Below are 22,629 nucleotides of genomic sequence, written 5' to 3'. Positions count from 1 at the left end.
GCTGCCTATCACAATTTGTATCGTGAGTGTAAGACTGGGGGTGTCCATCTCTCCCTTCTAAAACATTACAATATGTGCTGTGTTTTCCGGAGTATAAGTCATACCGGAATATAAGTCGAATTGCCTCTTTAAGAAAAAAAAAAACGTATATACGTTGCACCGGCATATAAGTCGCATGTGTCACCTCATGCAAGAAGAAGTAAAATTGATTCAATTGCTGTATTGTTCATTTATAAGGCACACATGGTGTGAAGGAGCACAGCTAACAAGCTAATTGATGTCACTGTAAGGGCACAAAATGCAATTAAACTCCTTTCAGCCACTGAACAGATGAACATATGTGAGGTGAACGTACAACGTAATTTAAAGGTATTTTAAACTCTGCATTTACAAAATAAACTCACCATTAATTTTCTTGTTCTTGTTAAAAGAGCTGTCCTTGTGCTTCCAAATAAGTCCAATTAAGGTTTCTTCCAAATTAAGAAAAAAAGTCATTTGTCATTCAGAGGTGTGATCTTCCAGTAATACAACACATTAGGGTATTTCTTTAGAACAAAGAATGGTTTCTTTCTTTCTTTCTTTCTTTCTTTCTTTCTTTCTTTCTTTCTTTCTTTCTTTCTTTCATGATCTTATTCTGGTGGTTCTGAGGTCCCCTTCTGGAAGGAAGGCATCTTGAGACAGATTTATGCCACACCGTAACTTTGGGTGAAAAGTGAGGAAAATAAGCTTGCGCTGTGGCTGGGGGAGCAGTCGCCTCGCCACCTCCCTCTCTCCCGCCGGCTTAAGGCACGGACCAGCAGGCCCACCACATGGGTGGCCTCTCACTCTGGATAGGCTCCTTTCGTGGATCTTCTCAGCTACGGACCCACCAGGACAATGTTGAGTGATCAGATAACAGATTGTTTTGTTTGAGTCTCTTTTCCTCTTCCTCTTTTAATGGTGGTTTATCAAATGGACCTTTTGGAGCACAGCACTGACCTCTTGTGGATTACTTTGCACGTGGAACATTTCCCAAAGTGACAGAGCAGTCCAGTGCAAACTTACAGTAAGTTCAGTTTTAAGTCAGGTCACAGCACATTTATCCATTTACTGTTCACATTGCTGTGGAAATGAACATCTGTTTATTTGCGCCGTAACAACAGACACAGACAGGCATGAACATCTGTTTGTTTGCTCTAGAACAGTGCACCATGTGCACACACAGACATGAATGTCTGTTTCCAGCACTGTTTACGACACAGTTCCTTGTGTCATTTGGCACTCATTGCTATTTAATAAAGACTTTTATTCATATATATTTAAGTGAGCATGACTGCTAATTGTATTTTAACTGGAGCTGACATGAGGAAAAGCTCAAAATAGTAACACCATGATGATCACTTGTTTAACCCCCTACCACACGCCTCATTTTGGCTTGTCAGCATCTCACAAATAAAAACTTTAATTTCCCATCAATGGGATATACAGACTTAGAAGGGGTTAAAGAATGCTTTAAGTGTGACCCGACTCAGTTTTAAACGTGTGCTGAAAGTAATGAAGCCCTGTTAGGAAGTTTCCACCTCTCTAATGTTTTTAAAATGAAAAGGCAGTTTAATTGTGTGTTTCTCATTTCAAATGTAAAGAAAATTTGTGGTCAGGAATCGTGATTTTTTTTTGTGTGTATATAAGTCGCACCAGACTATAAGTTGTAGGGTCTCTCAAACTGGTAAAAAAGTCACGACTAATACTCAAAAAATACGGCATCTAGATACTTGTACATGGGCTGTGCTGCAATTCAGGAATACTTTTATTTTGAAACAATTTAGTGCAGTTCAGTGCCAAAAGTGGCGTTGCTTACTTTATACACATATTTCATGAAAGACCAGCAACCTTCTTCAGGTTTTTCTACCACACTGACACTGCGTCTGCTCAACTTTTGTTCACCACTGGGAGCAGCACCACTTGCAATAGCAGAAAGTGCAGCATTGAAGAAGCCCAAAAGAAGAAGCCAATTGTTAGCATAGCATAGTGTTTCTGTTATTAACAAATTGTGAACCGAATGTAAAGTTCAAATGGGTTATATTGCCAACCACCATTGGATATGTTTTTGTTTTGTACTTCGCAGTATTAAACATTCCTGTGACCAGCCAACCATTTAAATTTTATGTGGTGGTGTAGCAACATTCATTCAACAGGTTTAGAGCATTAACATCAAGCCATTGACTGATTCATAGTATTTTGATTGATTAAGGGTTCCGTGTATCCATGTAGTCATATCTATAACTTTAAAATCTATTTTATTTCTTTAATTATTAAGCCTATAGTTTCTGGTACAGGCTAACAAGTTTGAGAACCCCAATTTTTATGAAATGGAAGATCATACATATTGCATATGAAAAGAGATGGCAAGGGAGCATGAATCCCCACTGACAACAAAGCTAAAATGTGAGAGGAAAGAAAATTGTGATTGGCAGCGGCATAATGCAATCTGCAACTTCACCACTAGGTGGAACTAAATTCAACATTCTGTAGCTTTAAACCTTCCTATACAGATAAAGTCCACCTTGTGTGTTTCTTTGTTCCCTGTGTGTGCGTATTTGGTGTGAGGGTTGGTTGTTTGTTTTTTTTCATTTATAAAATATTTAATACAGCACACCTAAAAATATGCATAAAAGATTTTGAGATCACATATGTAATGTGATGTACCATATACATTAGTACTCAGTGGTGGGCACAGCTAACCAAAAAGTTAGCTTCGATAACTGGTAATCAGCTAACCGAAAAGTTATCTTTTTTAACGCTAAACCGATAAACTGCCTAAAAACTTGTCGGAAGCTAGAGATAACTGATAACTTTCAATTTTGCCTCAAATACGCTCTCAGCTATTAAGAAGTTGATTTTGAGTTTAAACATCGCCAAAGCTTCTAATAGAACCAACGGCGATCACAAACCCAAACAGCCGATGAGCCAGTGCTTCTGTCTTTGTGCACTCTGCCCCCTACTGAAGGAAAGTATCATTTACTCTAACGGGATACAGTGGTCCAGCAATGAGGCAGAGGTCTTGAAATGGAAAGCAGGTTTGAATTATGGTTTTGCTTTATAAATAAAATTATTCTGGATAGAATAAATATATTAATGTAAACTCTTAAAATGTACAAAATGATATATAACACATATCTTTTAATTTTAAAATAATGGACTAATTCTGAAGATTTGAACATTAACACACAGATGCCCAAAGGGGTTTATGGGTAACTAAGCCTCCGCTCATACTGATTGGTTGATTAATTCATTCTATGTAAAAACTAACACAAGTGAATCAATGTAACATGTTGGTGTTTACAAATAAATGTGCTTTTGTAAAATATGTCATTTTTTTCATTTGTATAAAAAAAAGAAAGAAATTTTCAGGATCCCGTTAGACAGCGCCTATGCACATGCGTGATGACATCGCAACTCTATCCAGTTGGGGAGACAAGGTTTCTTTCAGTAACGAGAACTGTCAAAAAACTTTCTCGTGTGTGGTTGGAATTGTGTGGCGACAGGATTCGCCGTTTGAATGCTTGAATAACGGTGTCAGTCACACAAAGAAATCAAATAATAGTGAAAACATGTTTGGTGCAGTGTCATAACGCATCAATCAGTCTCTCCGTGAGGCGTCATAACATCCGATCAGGTAGCAGCTCGGTGCGGTGTTATAACAGATCAGTCAGTTGCTACATGAGGCGTCATAACATCCGATCGGTTAGTGGCTCGGTGCGGTGTTATAACAGATCAATCAGTCGCTCCGTGAGGCGTCATAACATTAAGCCTGGTTCACATGGCAAGATAATTAGGCTGATATCAGACCCGATCTTCCCCTTCCCACAATCTTAAGGACGCCCCAACAATCGTGATAATGCTAAATATAATCTTATCAGATATTCCTGCTGTGTGTGGTGTGTTAAGAAGGACGTGAGGAGCTAAATGTGACATACAGCCAATCATACAGCAAGGTGTTTGACCTAGGAATGTTCGTGTGTGAAATCTGTTTGTGTGTGTTGTTTTTCCCGTGTGCCTGCACACCACACACTGTATAAGTAAACCTGTCAGATCTATGATTTTTTTTTTATCTCCACGTGTGTGGTCTCTCAGATTTTGGAAACCTACAGATAATTTTAACATCCTGCGGTCTACAACACTGTGATATAACCGGATCGCCAGTAGATGGCAGTGTTCTGTGCATTTGAGGCCGGTTATATCACAGCCTGAATCACAATTTTAACAAACTTTTTGGCTTTTGGAGAAGTAACCTGGGCTTCGTCTGGCAATTTTACATAAAACAAACATAATAACATCTGTAAACCCAGAGAATATATTCATGAGCGTTTTAGGCACAATATACAAATAGTTTAATGCTGTTATCCGTGTGGAGCCAGATCAGAGCTTGAATAACCATAATGCACCTGGATACAGCATGTCCACACTAAAACCTTCAAAATTAGTGCATTACTTTAAAACTAAAACATGTATCTGATATTTTCACTTCATAAAACTTCAGACGTGATGTTAATTTTAATAACTTGCCCGAAATTAGTTTGGTTAAAATTTTAACCATAAGTTAAAACTGTATGCCTCTGGATGACTTGGGCTATATTGCCAGCGTGTCAGTTCAGGGTCAAAAGAAATGAGCTTTTTTCTTTTCTATGACCAGTTCGCCTTTGTCTGCAGAGGATAGAGCAGTTTCTTCTAGAACTAGCTCTTTTCTGTTTGTAGAGGATAGAACTGCGCATTTACTACAAAAAGCTGCGTCTGCAAAAATGTTAGCAGACTAAAAATTATCAGTCCAAAACCTATCGGGAGATAATTGGTCTGATGATGGTTTTCAAAGTTATCTGAAAAGCTAATCTGATAATGAAAACATTATCTTAAATAATTAGCGGATTAGTGGAACTGTGCCCACCATTGGTAGTACTACGGCACAACATTTCTGCAGCATGTATACCCTGAGTGTTGCACAGTATGTTCTTGTGCATTCCTGATCATTTCATTTTCTCTCACTCTGTCCAGTGCGTCGAGTCCCTCCGCGGTTCTCCATCCCCCCAGCCGACAGTGAGATTATGCCCGGGGGGAACGTCAACATTACCTGTGTGGCAGTGGGCTCACCCATGCCATATGTGAAGTGGATGCTTGGAGCAGAAGACCTGACACCAGAAGATGACATGCCCATCGGCCGCAATGTCCTAGAACTGACTGACGTACGCCAGTCCAATAATTACACATGCGTCGCCATGTCAACACTTGGTGTGATCGAAGCAGTGGCACAGATCATTGTGAAAGGTGGGTTTATCAGAATGTGCACACGGAAATCAGGTCAGGTCTGGGTGCATGCAGCGATGCCGCGAGTCACCTTATCCAGCAACTAGGATGTCCAGGTATGATCCTGCAAAATTTCAGGATGTCAAATGCTTTGTAAAAACCAGCATAGGCTTCAGATAAGCACTGCCGATATGAGATTTGCTCTTTTTCTTATTACTGTCCATAAAACGCATGCTAACTTCATACAGTCCATATGCATTAAGTAATACTGTGCAGTCAACTTTGTGAGAGGTTTTCCTGCTCAAAGATAATTTGAGTAGATAAAGTGCTGCTCAACCTCATTTTTGATAGTTGTGAAGATGGATCATCACAAATGGCATCTTTTTGTTATTTGAACACTGATAAAAAAAGGCACTTTTTCTTTTGTTTTTTACAAAGTTGAGTGATCACAGTTGGTTAGCGATCTCGTCTTTTTCTCATTCAGCTCTGCCAAAGGCTCCAGGCATCCCTGTGGTGACAGAGAGAACTGCAACAAGCATCACTCTCACCTGGGATTCAGGAAACCCCGAACCTGTGTCCTACTACATTATACAGGTGTGAAAGATGCAACTCAACTACTCCCTACATTTTGGCACAAACCGTAGCAAACTGATATTACAGCCTTTCTTTATGTTTATAGCTACATCTTGAAGAATCAGACTAAGTATTTTTAAGTAGATTATTCCCTTTTCCTTCCTCCTCTCTTTGTCTTCTCCAGCACCGTGCCAAAGGCTCAGAGGACCCGTATAAAGAAATCGATGGTATTGCTACGACACGCTACAGTGTGGGCGGCCTCAGCCCGTACTCACACTATGATTTCCGGGTGGCAGCCGTCAACACTATTGGCCAAGGTCCCTCCAGCGAGGTGGTGGAGGCACGCACAGCTGAGCAAGCTCCGTCTTCACCGCCTCGGCAGGTCAGGGTGCTGCTTCACCTTGAAAAAGTCATAGATTTTTGACAGTCACATCACATTTGTGGAATTAAACTAAAAACTGGGTAAGTCAGTGTTGTTCAGAAATGCAGATTTAATCCAAGGAAACTCCCGGTTGCCTTTACTTTCATGCTAGGGTACAGGCATTACATTTGTAAAATGAGATAATCTTTCTTTTATTCATCACCAAAAGGATCATTTTGATGTTAAAGTAGTGGAAACATCATATTATCCACAAAAGTCCCAATAATATCCACCACAACTATGCAGAAAAGGATATGCACAATATGCACAACAATATAAATAATAATAATAATAATAATAATAATAATAATAATAATAAAATATGTAATAAATATGGTAATATATTATTTAGTGTATATATATATACTCATGTTTATAATGTATAAATAGAAATTTTTTATTGTAGTTAGTATAATTCTACATAATTGATGTTGTTTTTGCACCCATATCTTTAAGATGTAATGTTTTCACTGGCGTTTATCAGTTAGCAGGATAATCTAGATAGTAAGGAACAGATTTCAGTTCAATTTAGTGAGCAGATAAATAATGTCCCAGGAAATACTTGATTCACAACAGAGATCCAGAAGAATGTTTGGCACATAGCAGCATTTAACTAAACCTCATTCTCTTAGAATTTATTACTGACAGCCACAGACAACCACCAGATATCTGAAACAGCTTACGGCTAATGATATGCAGGCCGTGTGCGTCACTCAACAGCAAAAAACACCAACAGTCTTCACCGGACAAATCTCTCCTGTACATTTGTCACAGAAGATGAGAATCTGAAGCATACTTTGTAAAAATCTTACGCTTGCATTCACTTCTTTATTAATTTGATATGTATGTTAGGTATATTGATCCCACGAAACCTATTGCCTATCTGCAGAAAAGCATCACTTCTCAATGGTAAAAGTATCAGTGTTTGCTGTGGGTTAGTGCAGTTAATGCACTTGTTTTAAATCAAGCTATGAAAAAAGTTGTAGATTCAAATGAGTGATTTAATTTGCCTTATTAATATTGCAATTCCTGAAATGGAAACATCAACATGGACATCATGCAACCCCAGTTCCTCCATTATTTTATCGAGGAGTCAGCACACACAATTAAAAACGCTTTTGATGTAAATTTTATGTCATTCTGCCTTCAGGATTAGCCACAACTGTGTCAAGATCCAAAAATTAACAAATTGGTGATCTCGAACCTGTTATGTTGTTCTAAAGCTGGGAATGATCTGAATTTTGACGGCTCTTGTTTGTCTCTACATGGAGCTTACTGTTGAAATTGTTTTCATTCTAAGCCTTGATTTCATAAGTTAAAGTCACATTCTTCAACCCCATTTTCAGCCAAACTTGCACCATTGAACATTCCAATGCAGTTTGTCTTCATGCAGTGTATCTGAGATTCCTGTTTCCCTCAAGGTCAGAGGTCGTATGCTGAGCACCACAACAGCAATCATCCACTGGGATGAGCCAGAGGAGCCTAATGGACAGGTGGTGGGCTATAGAGTCTACTACACCTCTGACAACACACTGCAAGTCAACCAGGTGTGTAACTGTTTGCTTGTTCCTTTTTGTTGACAACTGGTGACAGGTGCTGTGTGCATGTTCCTCGTGTATAAGCGTGCATCTGCCTGCTTGTCTTCATGCATTGTGTTATGCAGTGGGAGAAGCAGATGGTGATTAGCGCCAACTTCATCACCATCAAGGGTTTGACTCCTAACAAGACTTATTACATCAAAGTCCTGGCCTTCACATCTGTTGGGGATGGACCCATGTCCCAGGACCTCCAGATTATAGCCAAGACTGGAGGTGGGAAATGGGAAAAGGAGGGAAAGATGTGTGCCATATTTTCCATGCTTCACTAAAAATGTATCCATAATTTTTTTTTCTTCCCACTTTAGTTCCTTCCCAGCCTTCAGAGTTTAAGGGTGAGGCTAAATCAGAGACCAGTATCCTGTTGTCCTGGGTGGCCCCCCCACAGGGCGGTCCTGACAACCAGATCACAGGTTATGAACTGGTTTATCGACGAGTTGACGACACAGAGGAGGTAAGGCAGGAGAGAGAGAGACGTTTGGATGAATGGGTGAACATATGAGTTAACATATAGATTCATGAAATCCTAATTGCAAGATAGATGGATGATGAAAAGAGCTGTTCTCTTTTTTAGAATGTGAGAGTCAGCTGAAATGTTCAAAGGTTAACATGATTGATTTGTGAAATGATTATATATATATATACATATATATATATATATATATATATATATATATATATATATATATATACACTCAACAAAAATATAAACGCAACACTTTTGGTTTTGCTCCCATTTTGTATGAGATGAACTCAAAGATCTGAAAGGTGCAGTTTTGTTTTATTGGGGGGGATACCAGTCAGTATCTGGTGTGACCACCATTTGCCTCATGCAGTGCAACACATCTCCTTTGCATCATCCGTGAAGAGAACACCTCTCCAACGTGCCAAACGCCAACGAATGTGAGCATTTGCCCACTCAAGTCGGTTACGACGACGAACTGGAGTCAGGTCGAGACCCCGATGAGGACGACGAGCATGCAGATGAGCTTCCCTGAGCCGGTTTCTGACAGTTTGTGCAGAAATTCTTTGGTTATGCAAACCGATTGTTTCAGCAGTTGTCCTAGTGGCTGGTCTCAGACGATCTTGGAGGTGAACATGCTGGATGTGGAGGTCCTGGGCTGGTGTGGTTACACGTGGTCTGCGGTTGTGAGGCTGGTTGGATGTACTGCCAAATTCTCTGAAACGCCTTTGGAGACGGCTTATGGTAGAGAAATGAACATTCAATACACGAGCAACAGCTCTGGTTGACATTCCTGCTGTCAGCATGCCGACTGCACGCTCCCTCAAATCTTGCAACATCTGTGGCATTGTGCTGTGTGATAAAACTGCACCTTTCAGAGTGGCCTTTTATTGTGGGCAGTCTAAGGCACACCTGTGCACTAATCATGGTGTCTAATCAGCATCTTGGTATGGCACACCTGTGAGGTGGGATGGATTATCTCAGCAAAGGAGAAGTGCTCACTATCACAGATTTAGACTGGTTTGTGAACAATATTTGAGGGAAATGGTGATATTGTGTATGTGGAAAAAGTTTTAGATCTTTGAGTTCATCTCATACAAAATGGGAGCAAAACCAAAAGTGTTGCGTCTATATTTTGTTGAGTGTATATATATATATATATATATATATATATATATATATATATATATATATATATATATATATATATATATATATACGAGGTCTGTTACAAAAGTATCCAACCTTATTATTTTTTAAAAAAACCATATGGATTTGAATCACATGTGATTGCGTCAGACAAGCTTGAACCCTCGTGCGCATGCGTGAGTTTTTTCATGCCTGTCGGTTGCGTCATTCGCCTGTGAGCAGGCTTTGAGTGAGGTGTGGTCCACCCCTCTCGTCTATTTTTTATTGCGAATAAATGTCTCAACGATTTGGAGCTTTGCTGCATCAATTTTTTTCCAGAAACTGTGAGAGACCTCCAGGTGGACACCGTTCGGAAAATTAATATGGCTTTCAGGGACAATTTTATGGGGATTAAATAGATTACGGGGTGTTACTGCTGCTTTAAGGACGGCCCACAACTGCTGAGAGCGCGGCGCACTCCCAGCCCCCATCGACAAGCTGACACCCCGCTGGAACAACCAGATCATTTCCAACATGAAGGCTTTGTTGATCCGGGACCTCGTCTGACTTTCACAAAAAGGCAGAAGATGTGGACATCAGCACTTTTTCCGGCACATTCCACCGTTACAGGAGTTTTTTTCATGGAAAGAAAAGCGGAGGGACGCGCCACGGCTCCGTTCATTACGCGGGACAAAACCACCTCGGTGTTGGTCTCACAGGACAGCTTTCAGGTGGATTTCAGATGGATTCCGGTTGCTTTCCAGTCGTGTGAATATCCGATTGTGATTGTGCATGAGCTGGACATACCAGAACATGTCCCGTGAGGCTTCATCACGGCGTTGCTTTGCACCGAGTGGCTGCACCGCGACGCGCGGTGGAGCAGCTTCTCTTTCCATGACAAAAACTCCTGTAACAGTGAAATGTGCCGTTCATTTTTAAACTGGACGCTGTCTTGATCCGGTATGTCGTCTGACTAGCACAGGAATTGTGAAAAGTACCTGGTACCTGCTTCATGAATTTCAGTGAAACTCCACACAACAGTAGCACACCAAATAAAGATGTGCATGAAAGAAAGTAATTGTCTTATATAATTGTCGGGGATAATTGTCTTTTGTGGTTTTACAATGTATCATATTTGTCAGTTACTGTCAGTGTTGCCACAGTTACTTTGAAAAATTACTTTCTTAGTTACTTTATACAGTTACTTTATTAGCAGCTGCAAACAACGTGTGACTAATAAGTAATGTAACTAATAAGGTAATTAGTAACATGGTTACTCTTAAGATTGAGTCATCAGCAAAATAACTAATCAGCCGAGTAACTAATGGTTACTTTTCTAAGTACTCAATCTTAAAAATAACCAAATTAGATTACTAGCTACATTAGATTACTAGTTACATTCAGCAGCTGCCGATAAGTTGTCAGCAGTTGATGAAGTAACTGTATAAAGTATCTGTAAAATGTAACTGTAAAAAGTAACTGTGGCAACACTGGTTCCCGTCTTTTGTGGAGTATAAGTCGCACCTGTTGAGAAAACAGGTTTTGCGCAAAATCTCCTGTCCTACAAAAGGCAGTGTCCAATGGAACAGTGAGGGAGGCCCCAAGCTTTAAAGCTTTCAAAAGTCACTTAACAGAGTGGCTCACATCAAATCAAAAAATGTGAACATCATGAATTCAATTGTAGAAACTAGGAAGAACCTTAGGGAAATGTGCAAGGCACCACAGCACTTTATAAGTTATTGTTTTTAAAATATACAAATGCATGAAATTAGATTTGTAAATTGTATTGTAATTGTAGTGATTTTGTAGTTTGTTTTTTGTTTGTTTGTTTTATCTGTGTGCCCTCCTTTGACTGAGTTTGTGTAAGAGAACCACTCACACTCTGACCAACTCTCTCCTGTGTCCTCCACTAATCCTTTTCTATTTCCTAGTCCTCCTCTGTCTTCCCCTGCCCTTCCCCTTCCCCTTCCCCTGCCCTTTGTCCACTAGTTTCCTGTGTCTTGTTCCGGTCTTGTGTCTTGTTGTAATAGTTAGGGATCCCTATGTAGTGTAGTTTGTTGTATTGTAAGTTCCTGTAACGTCCATGTGTTCTTATTGTTAATTGTTTGTTAATTTTTACATCAGCCTGCCAGGGACTACAGATGAAAATTAGCCTATGGCTAAAATCTGACATATTTACATTTTGTATATGTTCATTAATATGTACTGTCCCTTTTAAATAAATCAATTAATAAAAGAATAACAAAGCCTCTTGAACAGGAAAAAACAATATATATGTCACACCTAAGTATAAATCACACTGGAATACAAATTGCAGCACCTCCCAAACTACTAAAAAATGTGACTTATGCTCAGGAAAATACACTACATTTTCAGAAGTTGATCACAAAAGATTTCGTACCATCGATATGTAATACATGTGCAACTAGCATGACAGAACTGTGGGTAGTATTTTGTGGGCTTGATCATTCTCCTGAATTCAGTAAGATTGTATTTCTGCAGTTGTACTTGATGGTGCTACTATGTAAAAAAAATTTGTAATTTTAAAGAATACTTGCTACTATCCACTTTCAGTGTCTTCAGCAAACCACAAATATGGCCATAAGATGCAGTTATTTATTGAAAGACTTGAAACGACTGCATACTAATTTTCAACATCTGGCATTTCAGAATTAAACATGTAACTTGTGCCAACCCTGACTGTTTTTCTGCCATCTCACAATATGAACTCTTCCACTGACCTCTTGTGTTGTGTGTTTATGACCCTTTAGAAGAAAGTGAACTTTGAGCCAACAACTTCCTACCTGCTGAAAAACCTGAAGCCTTTCTCCACCTACACCTTCCAGTTAGCTGCCAAGAGCAAGCACGGAATTGGAGCTTATACCAACGAGATTACCATTGACACGCCGCAGACGCGTAGGTCCAACCGCATGCACTACTGTGTGTGAACGTGTGTGAGTGCCTTTGAGTGAGAGCGAGAAAGAAAATCATGCTTCAGTTTTGACAATGCAAAGACTATATTTCAAAGACATGCCAATGGACAAATGCAATTATAACAAAATAGTATGTACAAATAGTATTGATGAAGCAATTTAGTTATTTTAATCTTGGTTTTGCATTGCCAGAAAGGGGCTATGATGAATCCAGATCATAACTGACCTCAGACTGATATTTCAACAAATATATTATGAAATAGCATATCTGACTCAATAGAGTTTAACCTTTGTCTCAACCAGATTTTTGAACCGGATATTTCATGGCCTGCATGTCTACTCTGTGGTCCTACATTCATTCATTCATTCATTTTCTGCTGCTAGTTGAGGTGGCAGCAGAACAAGCAGCTCAGTCCACATTTCTTATCTTCATCTTTGACCATGATACACAAAATTTTGATAAACTGAAGTGACGCCTCTCCAGATTTCCATTTGTCCAATATTTATACCCATATATCCCATTTAAGGCTCACAGGGGGACTCAAACCTATCTCAGAGTTCATTTGGGTAAGAGTCAGGGTACAGCATAAACAACCTGCCAGCCATGCATACACATCAGACCATCAGACTGTACAACTCCTCACTCGGGGCGAAGTGGAGTAACAGGAAGACAGGGGACAGGAAGGAGAGCAACAGTAGTAGCCAGTAAGCCAGTAGCGAACAGTATTTCTGGTATTTATATTTGTATTTACAGTTTGCAAATTGTTTTTTACTTCTACTTTTGATACTCTGTGTGCTTCTTACCCTGTGTGCTGCCATACAATGCTGCTGGAACCTCAATTTCCCCTAGGGAGTCTTCCCAGGGGATTAATAAAATTCTATGTAATTTAGTCTAATCTAACATATCTCATAGTTTAAAAAAATAACTTTTTCCCCCAGCTCTGCTTCTTTCAGTTGTTCCACTCCAATTCACAGTTCTTTTTCACTTCATGTTAGACTCAAGCTTATTGCCAAGTCTTCAGTTTTTGTTTTTTGTTTTTTTTTTATTGTTTGTTTTTTTTTAACTTTCTTTTTATTGCATTTTCAGGGCAAAAGGGGGAGGAAAAAAGGGAGTAAAGAATGGCTGCTCAGGGCCATACATCAGTACAAAAATAGAAGTATCTATACAGAAAAATGGTTACATCTGGCAAGATATGAATTCTGTTTTTCCCAGTCTTTTAAGCATTGTTCAATTCTTAATCTCAATGTGCAAGTTAATTTGTGTAAATTAATTTTAACATAGAATATATTTTATCCTTTAATAGTGAGTTTACCTGCAGTCATGTCTGTGTGGTGGCTTTCTTGCTTGCAGCTAAGATTATTTTGCAAAGGTATTTGTCTTGAGATTTCAGTCCATCTTGCATTCTACCCAGGAACATGGTGAGAAAACAACAATGAACTTCAATACCAAAAATTGTCCTTATTTCTCTGGTCAACTCTTGCCATTATGAATGAATTAGAGGGCATTCCCAAAATATATGAAAGCAGTCAGCCTTGGGTTAGCCACATTTTCTCCGACAGTCCTCTTTCCCTGGAAGGCTCGCCTCTTAAATATCAGTTTTCGAGTTGAAAATATTGCATAATACATTTCCAGCAAAATTCCCACAATGACCTCGAGTTGGAGATCTTAGCTTGATTCTTCCAAATGTCACACCAAAGTCCCAATTATTCTTATTCTAGCAGTGGGGTTTAAGTAAAGTGATCTAGTACACTGTACTGATTTCTCATTAAAGCTAAAACGTTCCAATGTTTGGTTAAAGAAGCTCCAGTCAGCTGAGTCGAATGCCTTCACTGCATCTACACTGATCAGAGTTGCGCTAATACAACCCCTGGCAAAAATTATGGAATCACCGGCCTCGGAGGATGTTCATTCTGTTGTTTAATTTTGTAGAAAAAAAGCAGATCACAGACATGACACAAAACTAAAGTCATTTCAAATGGCAACTTTCTGGCTTTAAGAAACACTATAAGAAATCAGGAAAAAAAAATTGTGGCAGTCAGTAACGGTTACTTTTTTAGACCAAGCAGAGGGAAAAAATATGGAATCACTCAATTCTGAGGAAAAAATTATGGAATCATGAAAAACAAAAGAACGCTCCAACACATCACTAGTATTTTGTTGCACCACCTATGGCTTTTATAACAGCTTGCAGTCTCTGAGGCATGGACTTAATGAGTGACAAACAGTACTCTTCATCAATCTGGCTCCAACTTTCTCTGATTGCTGTTGTCAGATCAGCTTTGCAGGTTGGAGCCTTGTCATGGACCATTTCTTCAACTTTCCAAAGATTTCAATTGGATTAAGATCCGGACTATTTGCAGGCCATGACCATTGACCCTATGTGTCTTTTTGCAAGGAATGTTTTCACAGTTTTTGCTCTATGGCAAGATGCATTATCATCTTGAAAATAATTTCATCATCCCCAAACATCTTTCCATTGATGGGATAAGAAAAGTGTCCAAAATATCAATGTAACTTGTGCATTATTGATGATGTAATGACAGCCATCTCCCCAGTGCCTTTACCTGACATGCAGCCCCATATCATCAATGACTGTGGAAATTTATATGTTCTCTTCAGGCAGTCATCTTTATAAATCTCATTGGAACGGCACTAAACAAAAGTTCCAGCATCATCACCTTGCCCAATGCAGATTCGAGATTCATCACTGAATATGACTTTCATCCAGTCATCCACAGTACATGATTGCTTTTCCTTAGCCCATTGTAACCTTGTTTTTTTCTGTTTAGGTGTTAATGATGGCTTTCGTTTAGCTTTTCGTATGTAAATCCCATTCCTTTAGGCAGTTTCTTACAGTTCGGTCACAGACGTTGACTCCAGTTTCCTCCCATTCGTTCCTCATTTGTTTTGTTGTGCATTTTCGATTTTTGAGACATATTGCTTTAAGTTTTCTGTCTTGACACTTTGATGTCTTCCTTGGTCTACCAGTATGTTTGCCTTTAACAACCTTCCCATGTTGTTTGTATTTGGTCCAGAGTTTAGACACAGCTGACTGTGAACAACCAACAACTTTTGCAACACTGCGTGATGATTTACCCTCTTTTAAGAGTTTGATAATCCTCTCCTTTGTTTCAATTGACATCTTTCGTGTTGGAGCCATGATTCATGTCAGTCCACTTGGTGCAACAGCTCTCCAAGGTGTGATCACTCCTTTTTAGATGCAGACTAACGAGCAGATCTCATTTGATGCAGGTGTTAGTTTTGGGGATGAAAATTTACAGGGTGATTCCATAATTTATTCCTCAGAATTGAGTGAGTCCATATTTTTTTTCCCTCTGCTTGGTCTAAAAAGTAACCGTTACTGACTGCCACAATTATTTTTCCTGATTCTTATAGTGTTTCTTAAAGCCAGAAAGTTGCCATCTGAAATGACTTTAGTTATGTGTCATGTCTGTGATCTGCTTTTTTTCTACAAAATTAAACAAGTGAATGAACATCCTCGAGGCCGGGATTCCATAATTTTTGCCAGGGGTTGTACGAGGTTGTTCGAAAAGTATTGGACCTTATTTTTTTTTTCAAAAAACTTGATGGTTTTGAATCAAGCACGCTTGATTCAAAACCATCAAGTTCAACCTTGAACCTTCATGCGCATGCGTGAATTTTTTCACGCCTGTCGATTGTGTCAGTTGTTGGCAAGCAGCGTTTGTGTGAGGACGTGTGCTGTGCGCTCGTTGGGTTTTATTGCAAGGAAATGACAGAACGACTGGAGCAGCGCTGCATCAAATTTTGCCAGAAACTGGGCAACAGCCAGGTGGAAACCATTCGGAAGATTCAGACGGCTTTTGGTGGCTTTTCAGTCGTGTGACTATCTGAGAAATTGCAGAAGAGATGGGCATCATTTTTCAGAGTCCAGCATGTCCTGTGAGGCTTCAACACGAAGGCGCTTTTGCTCCGCCGTCAGCTTTGGCACAAATTTCGCTGCAACTCTTTTCATGGCCAAATCTTCACAATGGAATGTGCTGAAAAAGTGCTGATGTCCACCTCTGCAATTTCTCGGATAGTCACACGACGGTCCCGCATCACCACAGTGTTCACTTTGGAAATGATCTGGTCATTTCAGCATGTTAATGGCCAACCGGAGTGTGGCTCGCTCTCCACTATTGTCCAGACGTCTTCGTTCGTCTTCATTGGTTGTGCAGACGTCGTTCCGCCATTTTCCTTGCTATGAAAATCCAACGAGAGTACTATACACGACCTCACACAAATGCTGCTTGCCAGCAAATGACGCAGTCTACAGGCGTGAAAAAATTCACGCATGCGCACGGAGGTTCAAGGTTGGCTCATGCAAGCACACGTGATTCAAATCCATCAGGTTTTTGAAAAAATAAATAAGGTCCGATACTTTTCTAACAGACCTCGTATATTTTTTCAACCAGATAATCAACTACATAGAGCATACGCTTGATGTTGTGCTGTGCTTGCCTGTCTCGGACAAACCCAATTTAGTCTAAATCAGTTAATTGGCGAGTCTTTTGAAAATAAATTCATGACCCTGCATGCTGGTGGAATGTAGACTTTCAGCAAACGTGGTAGGAATATTCCTTGGGTGAGTGAATCCAAATGATTGACTTTTGTAGCAGACAGGTTGTCAAAAAAAAAATATGGCCTGAAAAACAGTTTTATCAAACTATCAATCAGTACATCATTTGAAATCAAATTATAATGCTCCTCTGATGCCTTTCGGTATTTTTTGACATTTTGTCAAAAATGTAACTTCCGTGGCAAAGGTATAAAAACGTCCAACTCAAACCCAACCAAAACCTGAACAGTTCCAAAGATGGAGAGAAAATGAACCTGTGATGAGCTCCACTTCAGACGCAGTACTTCACAGAGCACAGCGCTGCACATTTCATTAATGATTCAGTAAGTAATGCATAATTTGTTGGCTGTCAATCTGAGGTCTGTAAGAAATTCAGTAAAAATGAAAGCCAGAGGGCAAAGTTTAGAGATGAGTACAGCACATCATGGATCGGGCACAGAGGCTTGGGTAGGCTATCAGGACAAGCAAGTTACGTATGGGCAGGTATGTTTGTGTGTTTAATCTCTAGTCTGTGTTTTTGTGTTGCATCTCTTTTAAGCCATTCACTCCTATTCATGAGTTAAACATGTCTACCAAGCAGGAGGTGACGCCCATGTCACGCCCATCAATCAGTATTTGTTCGGTCATTTTGTTTTCCAGTCATAGGATCATTTTCATAAGAACTTTTGGGTTCTCCAGTGTTTTGTTTTCATTTTATGTTTCTTTGTTTTTTGTTCTCTGTCTCTCGTCTGCTAAATTTCATCCCCCGTTCCTTCATGGCAAACCTCACTTCTGTCATTTCTTCTCCACCATCCAATAACAACTCACACACACACACACACACACCTGAAAACATTTACCCAAACAAACCCCTGCTTCTTCAAAACTGGCCAAAACAGTTCCTTCAGCGCCTCCACAGGACATCACGTGCACCACGCCAAGTTCTACGAGCATCCTGGTAAGTTGGACTCCGCCCCCACTGGAGTTTCAGAATGGCATCATTACGGGATACGCTATCCAGTACTCCACCACAGAGGGCAACAAAACTTCAAAAAGAGTCAATGGAATTCCACCAGAAAGTTCACCGTTCCTCCTGGAGAACCTGGAGAAATGGACCGAATATGGCATTACGGTCCAGGCGCAGACGGAAGCCGGGGATGGACCGGAAAGTTTGCAACTCCTTATCCGCACTGAGGAAGATGGTATGTTCCCAAACAAACCCCATGCCTGTCTTAGGATGGTCTGCCCCACTAACAATGACTACCTGTAACTTACTAACACAGAGTACAAGGACATCCTTAAGTACCAAACTACAATTCTGGAAATACCTCCTTTATTCTTGTCTTATCTGCCAGAATCTTTCTCCTTCTGTTTTATCCTCACCAACAACCCTTTTTTTCCCTCCGACTGTGATTTTTGTTTTTGCCAGGTTCACATTTTCCCCTATATTCTAAATTCCCGTGGCTGCAGGGGGAAAGGCTTGGACTACCCCATCTGTAAGATAACAGTACTCCTCACTAATACCACTAAAACCCTTTGGCTGCGCCTTGGCTGTCCCCACTTCTTGGCTTTTCTTGCTGCCCATTTGCCCTTCCAACTACTCTCCAAATCCTAGAAAATTACTCAAATATCATTCAACAACTCAAATCAGTGCAATTTGTTATAATTTGGGGACTATTTTGACGTTCATTCATTCTAACCAATCCATCCAAAGTAATATTTTGTGACATGCTCCAGCTGTACAGTAATTCTGAGTCCGTCTCAGAGCAAGCGAGAGTTGGAGTATTCTTTTTCCTTTCAGCACTTTTTCTTTTTCGTGGTGCGGCGCTACGAGAGGTTTTCTCGATAGCAGTATTTTCTTTTTGAATGCCTGCCACTGTTTATCTGCCGCTGGCAACAAATCCTTTTCTATCTGCCATTGTTATCGTTCTCTACATTTACTTCTTATCTGCTATTTTCTTCCATGTTTTTTCCTCAAGTACTCATTTTGTCTTTTTTCTTTTTTCTTTTTTTTTTTTTTTTTTTTGCTGTTTTGACTTTTTCCAAGGCATCACAGCAGCATTAAACCTTTTTTTCTTGAGAGAGGGTTGTGTTTTTCAGCTTTTGTAAGTTCTCTTTTATCATCTGTTCCTGAAACAACTGTATTTTGGAATTAGAAAAAAGGTTTTACTTGAAATATTTGAGTACCCATCATCTGTGACCCTTCACCTCTATTCCAAAATGCATTTTTAGTTCCAAGTGGTCCACCGCGAGGGGTGGAGGCAGAGACTGTGAACGCCTCAGCCGTTAGGGTGACATGGCGAGCGCCAGCGCCTGAACGGCAGCACGGTCAGATCCGGGGCTACCAAGTCCACTATGTCAGGATGAAGTACAGTGAGCCTCAGGGTCAGTCTCTCATCAAGGACATCCTCATAGAGGACTCTCAGGTAATCCTGCATTGCCTTATAAGGAACTGAAATATGTGCAAAAAAAGAGTTTGTTTTTAATCATTTGGACTCAACCATGCAACTGCCTTAAACATGGTTAAGATGAAAATGTTTGTCCAACACAAAAAGCACCTGTTTAACTCTATGACCACTGTTAAAAGATACACTATATAAGATGCTACATGCTAATTAATTATAAAAATGCAAAATTCCACCTGACTTTAATTCCGCCTGAATATTAAGAATCTTTTTTATTTCTTTCTTTTGTCCATCTCATCATTCAGAGGGAATATGATGATTCCGATGAATATGTGAGTACTCCTGTTTTTTGTTTGTTTGTTTGTTTGCTTGTTTGTTTTTACACATTATTGCTTAACAGTAATAATAATGACAAAACTAAAGAACAGATGTGCAGATGTTCAGACTGTAGCTTTAAAATCCCAACCCTTTTTTTTTTTTTTTTTCTATTTCATTTCTGCGCTTTTGGTTCTCCAGGAGTTTTATTACCAAACACTGGAAAAATGCACACAGCATGCATGGATAAATATCCTAAATATTGGGATTAAGTTTTGAAAGTCCAACAGTGGTACAAACTATAGTGTTCTGTGTATCTGAAAACAAAGCTTTAATTTTTTTTTACTTTCCAATGTCGAAACTGTTGAAGGTATTCTAAGTGAACCATAGTTTTGTTTTGTGTTTTGTTCTTGTGTTGGTTCTGTTAAGATAGTTTGAGAGATTCTCCTGCCATTACATATGCAATCATCAGGCCAAAGCTTGGGACCCAAAGGGCCTGACATTTTCAGAAAATACACTTTAATTAATGACTACTAAGTTTGGGAACACTTCTGCCTGTCCCCATTGCTGCGCGTAGTAAAGCTAAATGTGTAAATCTAATGACGACAACTCCTTTTCCTGCATGTGCTTCACAGTACCAGCATTTTAACAGACAAACAGTGAGTTTTACTGTGAAAGTTATAACAACATTGTAGTACAGTTGTCCCTCATTTATCGCGGGAGTTACGTTCTAAAAATAACCTGCAATAGGTGAAATCCGCAAAGTAGTCAGCGTTAGTTTTTACAATTATTATAGATGTTTTAAGGCTGTAAAACCCCTCACTACACACTTTATACACTTTTCTCAAACAGGCATGAACATTTTCTCACTTTTCTCTCCTGTGTAAACACTCAAAGTTCAAACCTTAGTAGAAAAAAATAAGTCCAGTATTATAGAATGAAACCAAAGATCAAAACCTGTTTTCAGGCCCGAACATTTGTTTGAGAAATAAAAATAGAACACTTTTCCTATCAATACTTATGATGGCTTTTAGAACTAACAAATTTAATTTTAACGATCAACCTACGAGGTTGAACACATAAGAAATTATTAATAGTGACTCGCCAGCATTTCACAGTTCCTCTGACTGCGCCTCTTCGTACTGGCGCCGCTCCGCTGTAGCATCTTTTTCCACTGGTGCAGGTGTCTTTTTCCGAGTGAAGAATACAGTTATGGGTAGTTGTTGGCGTTCTTTTTTCTTCTGGGCTAGAAGATTATAAACAGACACATGCAGAACACAATCCGCGTGCTCTCCCTTCGCTCACTGCCTCCGGTGTTACCGTTGTGAGTGGCCTGCTGGGGCGCTTGCTTACCGAGCCCACAGACTCGGTAAGCACATCGGAGGCAGTGAGAGCAATGGCGGTGATGCCGACCGGTGCCGCAACACAATGCACTGTTAAAAAAAGAAGCATGCAAAATTGCACTAAAAAAATCTGCTTGCTTTTCACTGTGTTCTGCAGGAGGCTGTTCTTGGAGACCTGCAGGCAGATACTCCGTACTCTGTATCAGTAGGTGCTTACACCGCTAAGGGTGACGGCGCTCGCAGCAAACCCATAACCGTCTGCACTGCCCTGCCACGTAAGTGTTACACAAATACACGAACAGACACAAAACCACACAGATGCTGATATGCTCATATGGCTTATAATCATCTCTGAGACTGGAGCATCATTAACGGGTGCCTGAGGCCACTGAAAGACTGGAAGGCGTCTGCCTCCCTCTATCACACCTTGCTATGCCATTAAAAGGCCGGTCATTTGGTGCCGCATTAATCATATTTTGCATTCCAGCTCAAGGTTATAAAGGATGTGCTTTGCAATTATGCTGTAATCATCATTTTCTTTTCATATCTCTCTTTCACTGCCTTCTTCTAGTGCCTGAGATGCCTAAGCTGGTGGTGAGTGTCGCTGATCCTCGCACGTTCCTGCTTCAGTGGTACCCACCTCCTGATCCGCCTACCCCACTCCTGGGATACCGCCTCACCTTCGGGCGTGTTGACGTCCTTCCGCTTACAGTGGTGGAATTTCCTGCCAATGAGAATCGTTACTCCGCCCAAGACATTCAGAAGGGTGCTAGCTATGTATTCCGGCTTTCTGCCCGAAACAAAATGGGTTATGGAGGAGAGGCAGTGAAGGAGGTGACTACTCCAGAAGATGTTCCTACTGGGTACCCTGAAAATATCATCTGTGAGGAGGCCTCAACCACCTCCCTCAGGCTGGCGTGGAAATCAGTCCCGCTTATTGAGCAAAATGGGAAAATAGTGACGTACTCAGTTCTGTACAAGGATATAAACAGTCGCGGGAACGCCTCTGAGGTTTTGGTGGCAGCTCCAGAGTCGAGTGTTTTGTTGGAAGGCCTGAGTGCTGATACTGTGTATCAAGTCAGGGTATGCGCGCTCACGGCTGTTGGCGCCGGGCCGTACAGCCCCAGTGTCCAGTTTAGGACACAGCGGCTGAACCAAGGTAGGAACCTCACTCACTTTCTAACTACCCATCTTCGTCGCTCAGAATGTGAGACATGCTTCAAAATAGCATGTTTTGCGTAACATACATGCAAACCACTGCCTTCAATATTTCAATCCCAGACGCACCCACAGTCACACAGCCAACATCTCCTGACAACATCCTAAGTGTCCTTTTTTGTTGTCTTGTCACTATAGTCTTAGACCCAACTTCCTTTTCCAAAATCAAGGTAAGACTTTTGGGTCTTGGGCGAGTGTCCCTGTCCAGTCCCACTGACTGTGTGTAGATCAGACCATACTAGCTATCTTAAGAGTGGTGCTAGAGAATGATGAGCAGGTAAGGCGGTTGTGTTTGGTTCTGTTGTGAGAGTGAATGAGAGTGAAGACATTCATTTTGTAAATCATATATTCTTTTTTTTCTTCTTCTTCTTCTTTTAT

At 40.2% G+C, this 22,629-nt stretch overlaps 1 protein-coding gene across 22 annotated transcripts in view; it reads left to right on the top strand.

The window, feature by feature from the left end:
- The window catches only part of LOC117527150 (receptor-type tyrosine-protein phosphatase delta-like), a 527,875-nt gene that overhangs the window by 424,372 nt on the left and 80,874 nt on the right, over nucleotides 1–22,629 (top strand). For 13 of the 22 annotated variants that reach the window (XM_034189358.1, XM_034189350.1, XM_034189347.1 and 10 more), the window contains 12 exons: nucleotides 5,029–5,298; nucleotides 5,762–5,871; nucleotides 6,035–6,232; nucleotides 7,693–7,818; nucleotides 7,935–8,082; nucleotides 8,175–8,320; nucleotides 12,229–12,373; nucleotides 17,870–18,172; nucleotides 19,203–19,396; nucleotides 19,681–19,707; nucleotides 21,191–21,308; nucleotides 21,605–22,192. In XM_034189358.1, the coding sequence (XP_034045249.1) occupies nucleotides 5,029–5,298; nucleotides 5,762–5,871; nucleotides 6,035–6,232; nucleotides 7,693–7,818; nucleotides 7,935–8,082; nucleotides 8,175–8,320; nucleotides 12,229–12,373; nucleotides 17,870–18,172; nucleotides 19,203–19,396; nucleotides 19,681–19,707; nucleotides 21,191–21,308; nucleotides 21,605–22,192 (2,373 nt within the window). The remainder of the gene's footprint in view (nucleotides 1–5,028; nucleotides 5,299–5,761; nucleotides 5,872–6,034; nucleotides 6,233–7,692; nucleotides 7,819–7,934; nucleotides 8,083–8,174; nucleotides 8,321–12,228; nucleotides 12,374–17,869; nucleotides 18,173–19,202; nucleotides 19,397–19,680; nucleotides 19,708–21,190; nucleotides 21,309–21,604; nucleotides 22,193–22,629) is intronic. The other 9 variants (XM_034189362.1, XM_034189361.1, XM_034189357.1 and 6 more) reach the window with 1 other exon arrangement.

This window comes from Thalassophryne amazonica, chromosome 15 (assembly GCF_902500255.1).
Source record: "Thalassophryne amazonica chromosome 15, fThaAma1.1, whole genome shotgun sequence".
Taxonomy (NCBI): domain Eukaryota; kingdom Metazoa; phylum Chordata; class Actinopteri; order Batrachoidiformes; family Batrachoididae; genus Thalassophryne; species Thalassophryne amazonica.
Note: the sequence above shows the minus strand (reverse complement) of the source record. Positions and strands in the feature narration are given on the sequence as shown.